The sequence below is a fragment of the Nannobrachium achirus genome, assembly GCF_963921795.1.
Source record: "Nannobrachium achirus genome assembly, chromosome: 1".
Classification (NCBI taxonomy): Eukaryota; Metazoa; Chordata; class Actinopteri; order Myctophiformes; family Myctophidae; genus Nannobrachium; species Nannobrachium achirus.
In genome coordinates this window covers 6,863,901-6,877,332 of record NC_137810.1, presented here as the reverse complement: position 1 = coordinate 6,877,332, position 13,432 = coordinate 6,863,901, and the positions used below count along the sequence as shown (strand labels likewise).

The 13,432-nt window shown below is 43.8% G+C and overlaps 1 protein-coding gene and 1 pseudogene across 2 annotated transcripts in view; one reads left to right on the top strand and one right to left on the bottom strand.

Moving 5' to 3' along the window:
• The window catches only part of LOC308291694 (sex comb on midleg-like protein 2), a 94,553-nt gene that overhangs the window by 78,317 nt on the left and 2,804 nt on the right, over nt 1–13,432 (bottom strand). Inside the window, exons 2-3 of the mRNA XM_080733801.1 lie at nt 10,410–10,536; nt 7,934–8,008 (exon numbers count right to left, since the gene is read on the bottom strand). Coding sequence (XP_080589927.1) covers nt 7,934–8,008; nt 10,410–10,431 — 97 coding nt within the window. The 5' untranslated portion in view covers nt 10,432–10,536. The remainder of the gene's footprint in view (nt 1–7,933; nt 8,009–10,409; nt 10,537–13,432) is intronic.
• The window catches only part of LOC308308985 (exonuclease 3'-5' domain-containing protein 2-like), a 7,657-nt pseudogene continuing 6,081 nt past the window's right edge, over nt 11,857–13,432 (top strand). Inside the window, exon 1 of the transcript in view lies at nt 11,857–11,860. The product of the transcript in view is annotated as an exonuclease 3'-5' domain-containing protein 2-like (transcript). The remainder of the gene's footprint in view (nt 11,861–13,432) is intronic.

The window sequence follows — 13,432 nt, the reverse complement described above, 5'->3', positions numbered from 1 at the left end:
CTCACAACCTCCAGCATCTCTCACACACCCCCTTTTCTCCTGCATCTACAGTACCTCACAACCTCCAGCATCTCTCACACACCCCCTTTTCTCCTGCATCTACAGTACCTCACAACCTCCACCATCTCCCACACACCCCCTTTTCTCCTGCATCTACAGTACCTCACAACCTCCAGCATCTCTCACACACCCCCTTTTCTCCTGCATCTACAGTACCTCACAACCTCCAGCATCTCTCACACAACCTCCAGCATCTCTCACACACACCCCCTTTTCTCCTGCATCTACAGTACCTCACAACCTCCACCATCTCTCACACACCCCCTTTTCTCCTGCATCTACAGTACCTCACAACCTCCAGCATCTCTCACACACCCCCTTTTCTCCTGCATCTACAGTACCTCACAACCTCCAGCATCTCTCACACACCCCCTTTTCTCCTGCATCTACAGTACCTCACAACCTCCAGCATCTCTCACACACCCCCTTTCTCCTGCATCTACAGTACCTCACAACCTCCAGCATCTCTCACACACCCCCTTTTCTCCTGCATCTACAGTACCTCACAACCTCCAGCATCTCTCACACACCCCCTTTTCTCCTGCATCTACAGTACCTCACAACCTCCAGCATCTCTCACACACCCCCTTTTCTCCTGCATCTACAGTACCTCACAACCTCCAGCATCTCTCACACACCCCCTTTCTCCTGCATCTACAGTACCTCACAACCTCCAGCATCTCTCACACCCCACCTTTTCTCCTGCATCTACAGTACCTCACAACCTCCAGCATCTCTCACACACCCCCTTTTCTCCTGCATCTACAGTACCTCACAACCTCCAGCATCTCTCACACACCCCCTTTTCTCCTGCATCTACAGTACCTCACAACCTCCAGCATCTCTCACACACCCCCTTTTCTCCTGCATCTACAGTACCTCACAACCTCCAGCATCTCTCACACACCCCCTTTTCTCCTGCATCTACAGTACCTCACAACCTCCAGCATCTCTCACACACCCCCTTTTCTCCTGCATCTACAGTACCTCACAACCTCCAGCATCTCTCACACACCAACCTTTTCTCCTGCATCTACAGTACCTCACAACCTCCAGCATCTCTCACACACCCCTTTTCTCCTGCATCTACAGTACCTCACAACCTCCAGCATCTCTCACACACCCCCTTTTCTCCTGCATCTACAGTACCTCACAACCTCCAGCATCTCTCACACACCACCTCTTCTCCTGCATCTACAGTACCTCACAACCTCCAGCATCTCTCACACACCAACCTTTTCTCCTGCATCTACAGTACCTCACAACCTCCAGCATCTCTCACACACCCCCTTTTCTCCTGCATCTACAGTACCTCACAACCTCCAGCATCTCTCACACACCCCCTTTTCTCCTGCATCTACAGTACCTCACAACCTCCAGCATCTCTCACACAACCTCCAGCATCTCTCACACACACCCCCTTTTCTCCTGCATCTACAGTACCTCACAACCTCCACCATCTCTCACACACCCCCTTTTCTCCTGCATCTACAGTACCTCACAACCTCCAGCATCTCTCACACACCCCCTTTTCTCCTGCATCTACAGTACCTCACAACCTCCAGCATCTCTCACACACCCCCTTTTCTCCTGCATCTACAGTACCTCACAACCTCCAGCATCTCTCACACACCCCCTTTCTCCTGCATCTACAGTACCTCACAACCTCCAGCATCTCTCACACACCCCCTTTTCTCCTGCATCTACAGTACCTCACAACCTCCAGCATCTCTCACACACCCCCTTTTCTCCTGCATCTACAGTACCTCACAACCTCCAGCATCTCTCACACACCCCCTTTTCTCCTGCATCTACAGTACCTCACAACCTCCAGCATCTCTCACACACCCCCTTTCTCCTGCATCTACAGTACCTCACAACCTCCAGCATCTCTCACACCCCACCTTTTCTCCTGCATCTACAGTACCTCACAACCTCCAGCATCTCTCACACACCCCCTTTTCTCCTGCATCTACAGTACCTCACAACCTCCAGCATCTCTCACACACCCCCTTTTCTCCTGCATCTACAGTACCTCACAACCTCCAGCATCTCTCACACACCCCCTTTTCTCCTGCATCTACAGTACCTCACAACCTCCAGCATCTCTCACACACCCCCTTTTCTCCTGCATCTACAGTACCTCACAACCTCCAGCATCTCTCACACACCAACCTTTTCTCCTGCATCTACAGTACCTCACAACCTCCAGCATCTCTCACACACCCCTTTTCTCCTGCATCTACAGTACCTCACAACCTCCAGCATCTCTCACACACCCCCTTTTCTCCTGCATCTACAGTACCTCACAACCTCCAGCATCTCTCACACACCACCTCTTCTCCTGCATCTACAGTACCTCACAACCTCCAGCATCTCTCACACACCCCCTTTTCTCCTGCATCTACAGTACCTCACAACCTCCAGCATCTCTCACACACCCCCTTTTCTCCTGCATCTACAGTACCTCACCACCTCCAGCATCTCTCTCACACACCCCCTTTTCTCCTGCATCTACAGTACCTCACAACCTCCAGCATCTCTCTCACACACCCCCTTTTCTCCTGCATCTACAGTACCTCACAACCTCCAGCATCTCTCACACATCACCTTTTCTCCTGCATCTACAGTACCTCACAACCTCCAGCATCTCTCACACATCACCTTTTCTCCTGCATCTACAGTACCTCACAACCTCCAGCATCTCTCACACACCCCCTTTTCTCCTGCATCTACAGTACCTCACAACCTCCAGCATCTCTCACACATCACCTTTTCTCCTGCATCTACAGTACCTCACAACCTCCAGCATCTCTCACACATCACCTTTTCTCCTGCATCTACAGTACCTCACAACCTCCAGCATCTCTCACACACCCCCTTTTCTCCTGCATCTACAGTACCTCACAACCTCCAGCATCTCACACACACCCCCTTTTCTCCTGCATCTACAGTACCTCACAACCTCCAGCATCTCTCACACACCACCTTTTCTCCTGCATCTACAGTACCTCACAACCTCCAGCATCTCTCACACACCCCCTTTTCTCCTGCATCTACAGTACCTCACAACCTCCAGCATCTCTCACACCCCCCCCTTTTCTCCTGCATCTACAGTACCTCACAACCTCCAGCATCTCTCTCACACACCCCCTTTTCTCCTGCATCTACAGTACCTCACAACCTCCAGCATCTCTCACACACCCCCTTTTCTCCTGCATCTACAGTACCTCACAACCTCCAGCATCTCTCACACACCCCCTTTTCTCCTGCATCTACAGTACCTCACAACCTCCAGCATCTCTCACACACCCCCTTTTCTCCTGCATCTACAGTACCTCACAACCTCCAGCATCTCTCACACACCACCTTTTCTCCTGCATCTACAGTACCTCACCACAGGGAGTACACCCCTCTCATTTCTGCAAATATTTAACCCATTTAGGCCTGGGCATATTGAATGCTTTAACATTTGAAAAATAGCAGATATACAAGCTCACAGCGCGGCACCGAGTGCCGCGCTGCGAGCTTGTAGATCTGCTATTTTTGAAAAGAGTTGTGAAAATGTGTGCAAATCTTTGAATACATGTATTTTCAAAGCGAACGTTTGGAACGTTTTGGAACTAAATATTTTGAGATGCGGGTCCGTGGCCAAATAAATATCATTTTGGGGGTCCTTCACATGAACAGGTTTGAGTACCACTGACATAGTAGTCTCTCAAGAACAGACTAACTGAGCTCCAGTTAAGTGAAAAGGACCTTTTCTTTGACGATGGATAGCCAGATTGCTGACAAAGAAACATAGTTTTTTTCCAAAAAACTTAGAAGGATTCAAAAGACACTTAGATAATCGGGTCAAAATTCTAATTTTCACGATTTTTCAAAAATAGCAGATCTACAAGCTCGCAGCGCGGCACTCGGTGCCGCGCTGAGAGCTTGTATATCTGCTATTTTTCTATATTTAAAGCATAAAATATTGCGTCATAATGTGTTCAGGCCTAAATGGGTTAATTACTGTATATCTCTTCATGGGACAACACTGAAGAAATTAGGCTTTGATAACAATGTAATGTTTATTGTTTATTGTCCCATCAAAATAACTTAACACACAGCCATCAATGTCTAAACCACTGGCAACAAAAGTGAGTAAACCCCCGAGTGAAAATGTCCAAATGTCCAAATCGGGCCCAGGTGTCAATATTTTGTGTCACCACCATTACTTTCCAGTAGGGATGGTCCGATCAGGTTTTTTGGAACCGATCAGCGAGCACCGATCACAAAAGTTTGATCACCCGATACCGATCAATCACCGATCCGATCAAGTTATTATTTATATTTTCTAAATGTTAATGTTTTAACTTTAATTCATTCATTCACTCATGAATTCATTTATATATTTGCCTTATAGTTATTTACCAGCATTACTATGTATTTATTATCATAGCAGTAACTAATTATTCCTTCAGCACTGTGGAAATCAATACCCCAAAATGGCCTCAAGTTGGCATACTGAACGGCTGGTTGATCGGATGCACCGATCGGATCGGATCGGTGAATTTACCTTTTGATCTAAACCACCGATTATCGCCGATCACGCTTTGATCGGCCCGATCCGATCCATTGCAGATTGATCGGTAACATCTCTAATTACTGTATATCTCTTCATGGGACAACACTGAATAAATTAGGCTTTGATAACAATGTAATGTTTATTGTCCCATCAAAATAACTTAACACACAGCCATCAATGTCTAAACCACTGGCAACAAAAGTGAGTAAACCCCCGAGTGAAAATGTCCAAATGTCCAAATCGGGCCCAGGTGTCAATATTTTGTGTCACCACCATTACTTTCCAGTAGGGATGGTCCGATCAGGTTTTTTGGAACCGATCAGCGAGCACCGATCACAAAAGTTTGATCACCCGATACCGATCAATCACCGATCCGATCAAGTTATTATTTATATTTTCTAAATGTTAATGTTTTAACTTTAATTCATTCATTCACTCATGAATTCATTTATATATTTGCCTTATAGTTATTTACCAGCATTACTATGTATTTATTATCATAGCAGTAACTAATTATTCCTTCAGCACTGTGGAAATCAATACCCCAAAATGGCCTCAAGTTGGCATACTGAACGGCTGGTTGATCGGATGCACCGATCGGATCGGATCGGTGAATTTACCTTTTGATCTAAACCACCGATTATCGCCGATCACGCTTTGATCGGCCCGATCCGATCCATTGCAGATTGATCGGTAACATCTCTAATTACTGTATATCTCTTCATGGGACAACACTGAATAAATTAGGCTTTGATAACAATGTAATGTTTATTGTCCCATCAAAATAACTTAACACACAGCCATCAATGTCTAAACAACTGGCAACAAAAGTGAGTAAACCCCCGAGTGAAAATGTCCAAATGTCCAAATCGGGCCCAGGTGTCAATATTTTGTGTCACCACCATTACTTTCCAGCACTGCCTTAACCATCTTGGGCATGGAGTTCACAAGGTTTCCACTAGAACCCTCTTCCACTCCTCCATGACCACATTACAGGTGCTGGATGTTAGAGACCTTGCGCTCATCCACCTTCTGTTTGAGGATGCCCCACAGATGCTCAAATGCACAGCCTCCAGCATCTCTCTCACACACACACACCACCCTTTCTCCTGTATCCATGCAGCTATTTATATGACATTATTTATGTTATATTGTATACAGTACATTCAACCAACAAGCAATTCCAGCAGAGTCCCTCCAGGCTATGAGATATAAACAGCAGACATGCCTGTCCCTTCCAGCTATGTGAATGAAAACAATGTACGATATGGCTGAAACATATCCTGGCAAGATGTCATCAATGTGTTTAGTATTAGCGTGTAATGGATTATTAACCTATTAAGACTTGGAATAATTTTAAACTTTGGCTACTGAAAAATAGCAGATATACAAGCTCACAGCACAGTGTCTGCGAGCATTATCTACTATTTTAGAAAAATCTCGGTAATGTTTGCAAATATTTGAAAATATATATTTTTCAAAGAAAACTTTTGTAACTCAAATCTACTGCTTCTGGGGGTCCTTGGAACAACATATTTTGAGATGGGGGTAGGCGGCCTGTAATTACCTGTAATTTTGAAGTTCCTTGACATGAAAAAGTTTGAGAAGCACTGATTTAGAAGAAGGATATAAAAGGCATTCATGGAATGTCATGGAGTCTATTCAAAGACAATTTCTCACTATTCAAAAAACAAATAGCAGATCTACAAGCTCACAGTGCGGCACTGTGAGCTTGTGCGTCTGCAATTTTTCAATAGTTAAAGCATGTGTAAAGCCATTTGGGACATCAGTGCTCCGACTCTGGAAAGTCATCCCTGCAGAATTTCCCATTATGACCTGAGGAGGATTCTAAATGACAAAAGGCTTCTAAATCAGCAGTTCTCTCATTTTCAGGATTTCTGAAAAATGATCCAAAATAGCAGATGTACAAGCTCGCAGCACTGCACAAAGTGAAGTGATTTTCTGTGAGCTTGTATATCTGCTAGTTCTGAACAGCAAACGCAAAAATCTAAGAATGACAGACGCTTTCCCGTTTTTTGAGGAAAGTAACAGTTCAAAGAGCGACAGATGAAACAGAGAAATCATAATGACAGTATGTAAATTATGACACGTTCTGAAACTTATTGCAAGTCATTCGACAAGTGGAATCTCACGAGACTCAAATCAGCCGGCATCAGCCGACTAGCCACAGCGTAATTCAGACAGCTAACCACTTTTCTCCACAACGCTCTGAAACCGTTTTGTCTCTCAGCCGTGAAATAAATAAATGTGTATTTACAATCTGATGCTCAGCCTTTCACACATCAAAGAAACTGGATTGGTTTAAAAAATGGGGACTCAACAAGACACTGGTGTCTACATGACAAGAAAGCCACTGGCGTCTACATATTGACAAGACAGAGACAGGGGAGAAAGTTGTACAGTCAGCTGGGCTGGGGCATTAAGGCCACTGTGGCCTCAGGTCATGCCATTGGTTTGAGGGGCACAAGGCCAAACTGAGGGGCAACGACGGACATGGCCTTCAAGGCCTCCCTGAAATTCCTGCCCTGCTTGAAACTCTTGTTACTTATCGTTTGCAAGGCATATTTCAGCGATTCCTAACTTTCACACACTTTACCAGAATGTACAGGCACTAGTCGACTCCCCCACATAGAAACTCACAACATTAAATCAGTGTTTCTCAACCACTGTGCCTGGGGACCTTTGGTGTGCCCCTGAGAAGGGTCAAGTGTGCCCCTTGAAACTGCTTGAAAGCCAGTATTGTATTTATCATTTTAAAAATGATTTAAACTAGTGAAAACAGCCGATCTACAAGCACACAACGCCTCGCGGTGCGAGGCGTTGTGTGCTTGTAGATCTGCTGTTTTCACTACTGTTGTGTGACAGCCTTGTATGATAAAGCAGGGCTTTACTTTGCGAAGAAACCTACACATTTGAAACTTGGAGATAGAAGGTTTCTTTGCGACAATGACGATATTTACACCCCTGTATTATGTTGGTGTGCCCATGGATTCTTGGTACATGAAAAGTGTGCCCATGCAGAAGAAAGGTTGAGAAACACTGCATTATATAACACGTGGGTGAGGCTGAGGCTTGAGCAATTATATGTAAACATATCATGAGGAAGGAACCAGAGCAGTATTGTTGACTAATAACTACGGTTATAAAAGGAAATGACACTGCATGAATGCTCTCTGAAAGTACTTTAAGGGGGAAACACCGTCACTGTTAGCTGGAGCCTAGAGAGACACCCGACACTTTACAGGAGGAGAGAAATATGATATGAAAAATCCATGTTGTTACCTTTAGCTGCAGTGAGAGTCTGTCCTGAAGGTGAAATGGTGCTTCCTGGCTTGTCTTTTTTCCCATCCTTCAGATCTGGGAACACACAACACACACAAGGCCGTTGATTGTTCCAGAGAACGGCTCACAGGCATAGCTGAAACGCTTCAACAGTTAGTCACCACTTTCAGCCCTATTCTGGGAACGCCATCGGACGAAAACCTTCCAAAGAAAACTACAAGAAATAAAAAATAAAAAAAAATAGCGGATGCTCTCTCAACTTATGCCGTGGATCAGGAGTCTTCAACTTTTTCAGGCCATGGACCCCTTAGTTGAGACTGAGATGAAGCAGGGACCCCCACAACCTGTTCATAGATTCCATATACATGTAGATTCATCGTTTGACAGCACAATCATCAGTGTATTTTGGATTCATGTCAATTTGTGTGTTCAGATATTTAACCACTTGAACCATCAATACTTAATAAACTTGACCTTTCACTCTGTACTTAGTCTGATCTTTTCCCCTCTACATCAACACTCTTTGCCGAAAATAGCCGATCTACAAGCTCAAAACGCCTCGCAGCGCGAGGCGTTATGAGTTTGTAGATCTGCTATTTTAGGCCAAAGTTCACAGAATATGGATACTAGGGTTAATATAAAAAAGAAGAAAAAGGTTTCTATCACACAAAGATTTTGAGGACCCGCTGTAGTAACTCTGAGGACCCCCAGACCCCCTGTTGAAGACCCTTGCTGTAGATCCGAGATCGTCTATTTTTGCTATTGATCATGTGATGTGTATATAGGGCCTAATACACCTGGTATCCATAGGATATAGCTCTCTCAACGTATGCCAGCCAAACCCAATGTCCATTCATTCCTATGGTGAACCTTGTGATATCTCTGTGTTTACAAGACTCTTTTCCTTATTTTTCCAATACTGAATTTGTCTGGAACACGCTACAAAAAGCCCATATTCACCGTTGTTATAGTATTTTTTAGAATGCTGGTCAATCTGTTTATAGTCATTTCCGTGGGAATCTGATCTTGCTTGGACAGTAGAGTGTTAAACTTCACAGCAGGGGGTCTTGTCACATTAGCTCCTGTCGCTGTCCTTAGGATCCTGTCAACAACTGTTCCCAAGGTCTATTTCTACTGCACTATTCTACCTTCTGCCTGCTTCAGCAATATCATTGATGTTGTTCTATATTAAGTGTTAACGTGCCTGAACCATTTGGAACAGCATTTCTGTCAGTGCAGGCAACTATAAGAACTGTCTGAGATGCGCCGTCCATCTATTCTGCATCTAGCGCTTGGCAAAAACCAAATTCAGAGTGAACATTTTTAACTCAAATCTTTGCTTCTGGGGGTCCCTGGAACAACATATTTTGAGATGGGGGTCCACAGCCAAATACATTACATTTTTTTGAGAACCACTGATATAGGCCGATTCTACAAAATGTCTGTGTTGTAATATTTGCTTTTTTTTTTTTATTGCGACCGTTAGGTCGCAAATTACTATGAAAACCTCTACCGGCTGTCTGTCTGTCTGTCTGTCTGTCCCTCCGTCTGTCCGTCACGTCACACTTTTGGCCCTACTCTTAACTCCCGGGTCTCCTGTGTGAAAGTCTAACATCCTAAGCACTGGACCAAAGGGATCTATATCCCTGTGGACCAGGGGATACACCAGACTGTTGAGACAGTGAGTCACTCTGCTACACTGGCAAGGAAGGAATAGGGGTGGGCGATTATGGAAAAATACAATATCACAATATTTTTCCAAGCTGTATCACGATACACAATCTCATCATGGTTCTTTTTCATGTTGGTTTTTATGGTTATTATTCAAGTTACTTAACAGTACAACCACCTACAAGGTAACAAAAACTACAAGAAAAAGGAGTGCCGGTTCAACTTTCTTGGAACCTTGGTTTGTTCTTGCGAACCGGCTTGCGTTTCCACCAGATTGAACCATGATTGAACCAGAGGAACTAAGGATTTTGTGGTTCCTGTGGAAAAGCTCACCTCTGGTTCATCCCATAGGCGGGAGAAAGAACCAGAACCGGATCTTTGCCAGTGGAAAAGGCCCCAATGTGGGGTCCAGGAATTCTGTGGGTTCCTTTTGGGAGGTCTAAAAAGGTCTAAATCACCCTTTGCAAGTATGTAACTCTGACAGTATACAAATGAAACTAAATGGACCCTTACTGGTTTCATTTGTATACTGTCAGAGTTAAGGGGAGACCTTGACATTAAGTTTGAGAGCTACTGATTTAGACCAAAATGCAGGTTTAAATGAATTCTGCCATGAATCTCTGTGTTAACAATTCAACAACATTCTATCTTGATATGTACGATATCTCTGAAAAGGCATATCGAGTAGACATTGTATCGTCTCAACTATATTTATCACGATTGTATAGTTTCAAGTTATTTATCACCATATCGCCCAGCCCTAGGAAGGAACTGTGACAAACAGTAAAAAACAAAGTGTTCTTGCCTTTCAGCGGGGTCTTCCCCATGTCGACAGGTGTGTGATGGTGATGCTTCTGTGATGAAGAAGACAGAAAGATGCAGGGTATTTTAACCCTGGTGTCTCTCTGAGTCTCCCCTGAGACTGCTCTGTCCTGGAAAACACAGCACACAGGAGGGAAAAGTAGTTCACGTCAAGCTGTAGCACACTAATTAATGCACGCAGATTCATTAATACACGTGCACCCATTTCTGTCCAAGTATACGTGTTTGGCAGCAGGGGGGTTCACTTCCCAGTTCCCACAACATCCCTGCTTTTATTTTGGACCTGCTGTGATGCCAGGGGGGAGAGTGTTTTTTGCAGGTCGTTCAGTCCGAGTGTATCAAAGGGTGCGTTTGGAAATGCGCACCGGGTGTGTGTGTGCTCAGTGTAGTGAATGCAGTAAACTCAGTAAAACTATGCCTAACCCTAACCCATGAACTTAACCTTAACCCTAACCCTAACCTCAGTAAAACTATACCTAAACCTAACCTCAGTAACCGTGACACGGGTGATTATAAACACACCCGGTGCGCATTTCCGAACGCACCCTTTGATACACTCGGACTGAACGACCTGCAAAAAATACTCTCCCGTGATGCCAGTCCGAGTGTATCAAAAAAGCACCTGGGTTAAGGTGGAGACGACCTTGTTGGTCCCAATGGTCTGACCGGGTTAACAAACATTCACCAGATTAGCAGTCACCAGCGTTGGCAGGTTATCATTTCCCCAGGTTAGCATTCACCAGTGTTTGAGCCTCACCTACAGTAGATACTGTGAGGCTGAACTGCACCTATTGTACATAAATACTGTATATATACAGTGAGGTTTATAACTATACAGACCTCTTGCACATAGAACACACTGTGAAGTTGTTTACAAAAAGTTAAAGCACAGTAGCTACTACAGGAAAATAATGCCATTGGTGTGTGAAATATACCAAACTTTATGCACATGTACAGCTGAGGATGCTTTTTACATTCTCTTTGCTCTTTTGTACTCTCTTTCCTAAGTCATTATTACTTATTATTTTATCTTTAAATGTGTTTTTTCCTGTTTGTTCTGCTATATTGTATATATATATATATCACTGCATTGTCTGTAAGGATGCCGAACAAAAATAAGTTTTACTATTATGTACCTGTACAAAAGACGTATCAATAAAGTACAACCTTGAACCTTGAGTGTTAGTTTTACTGTGGTTAGGGTTGAGGTTAAGGTTAGGTTTAAGTGTATCTCCGTCCCTCCGACTTTCGGCACCAAACCCGGGGTACAAGTCAAGAGGAAAGAAAGTTAAGTGCAGCTTTACTACAAAAGGCAACAAAAACGTTTATCTGATGTCATTCAGCTTCAGAACATAAAAGGGGAAGTTACTGTCTGAGCTACCAGTGTGAACAACACTGTTTTGGGGAGTTTTCTTTTCAAATCAAGCAGCATGGGTGAGTGAGGGTGTGTGAAGTCTGTTTACGCGGATATACGGAGAGCTACTGTAGGCAAAGACCAAAAGACAGTGTGGGGGAAAACCCCCTTTCATCATGTTTTAATGAGAGTACTTAAGAAACAGGGACCACACACACACACACACACACACACACACACACACACACACACACACACACACACACACACACACACACACACACACACACACACACACACACACACACACACACACACACACACACACACACACACACACACACACACACACACACACACGCGCGAGGAGATAATCAGCAGGTTCGAGCGTCTGCCTGTCTTCATAAACAACCAAAGTTGAGCCTTCATCAGAAGAACCCAACCCAGTGGGAAATGCACATTATTCCCACAGCCCTGATGTCGAGATACATTTTGGAATATTTATACAAATCGAGGGCAACTTGGAAATTAAACCAATAAAGAAAACTTTTAGTTGAAAACATGGCTCAGACATAGAAATGCTGATTTTCTTTCTGTCTTACCATAGTAGTCCAATATGTTTTTTAGTTTTTTTCTGAGGGCTTAAAATGAATTTGAGGGATTCTCGCTCTGAGACAACTTTAATGGCAATTAATAAATCAACAATTCAGCTTTCAGCATCTTACAGTATGTCACCAACTTCAGTACTGGCCCATGCCTCTGAAATAGACCTTTCGTGTGATCATTAAAAACTTCCCCAAAGGTACTTTTGGGTTGTTTGATAAATTCCATTTCAGAGGGACTGTGAAGGGTGAACCACCCACTTCATAAAAACAGAACAAGTACAATAAAAATTGTTCCAGGTCTTCCACATCTTTCTGAACCCAGGGTTACCACACATCTTTACCAATTAATTTCCAAAACTTTTCCAAAACTTTTCCAGAATATTTAACCCCGATTTCCAGGACTATATAACAATAATTCAGCTGAATAATGAGTCGCTTACTCCTATGTGCAATGCCTAAAGACATGTAGTATATGCCCACGGTTCTCAATCTTTTCAGGCCGTGACCCCCGAAATAATCATATTTGAACTGGGGACCCCGGCACCCTGGCGAGCACTAAGAGTAGAGGAATTTTGTATAACACGGTTTTATTGTGAAAATAGCCAATCTACATGCTCACAATGCCTCGCAATTTCATTTGACAATTTGGCCGATGTTTAATTTGTCATTTCAGAGGTATTAACAAAATCAATAACCAAAGACAATGCATAGCAATTTTTTCCAGGACCTTCCAGGACCCTTGATCAATTCCAAAACTTTTCCAGTACTGGAAAAATATTTTTCTAATTTCAAAATATTTCCAGGAATTTCATGACCGTGGGAACCCTGTGAACCATAGCGTCCTACGTTCTGGTGTAACTGACTAACTGTACACAATTCAATACATCATTTCCTTTCATTCGGCCATTACATAAGAGCAGGGTGGAGTGATACATAGAGCCACACACTCAGGGGCGTCACACCACATTCTGGGCCCTGGGTACAAGGATTCACTGTGGGCCCCCCCATGAATGTTAACTATTGAAAAATAGCAGATATACAAGCTCA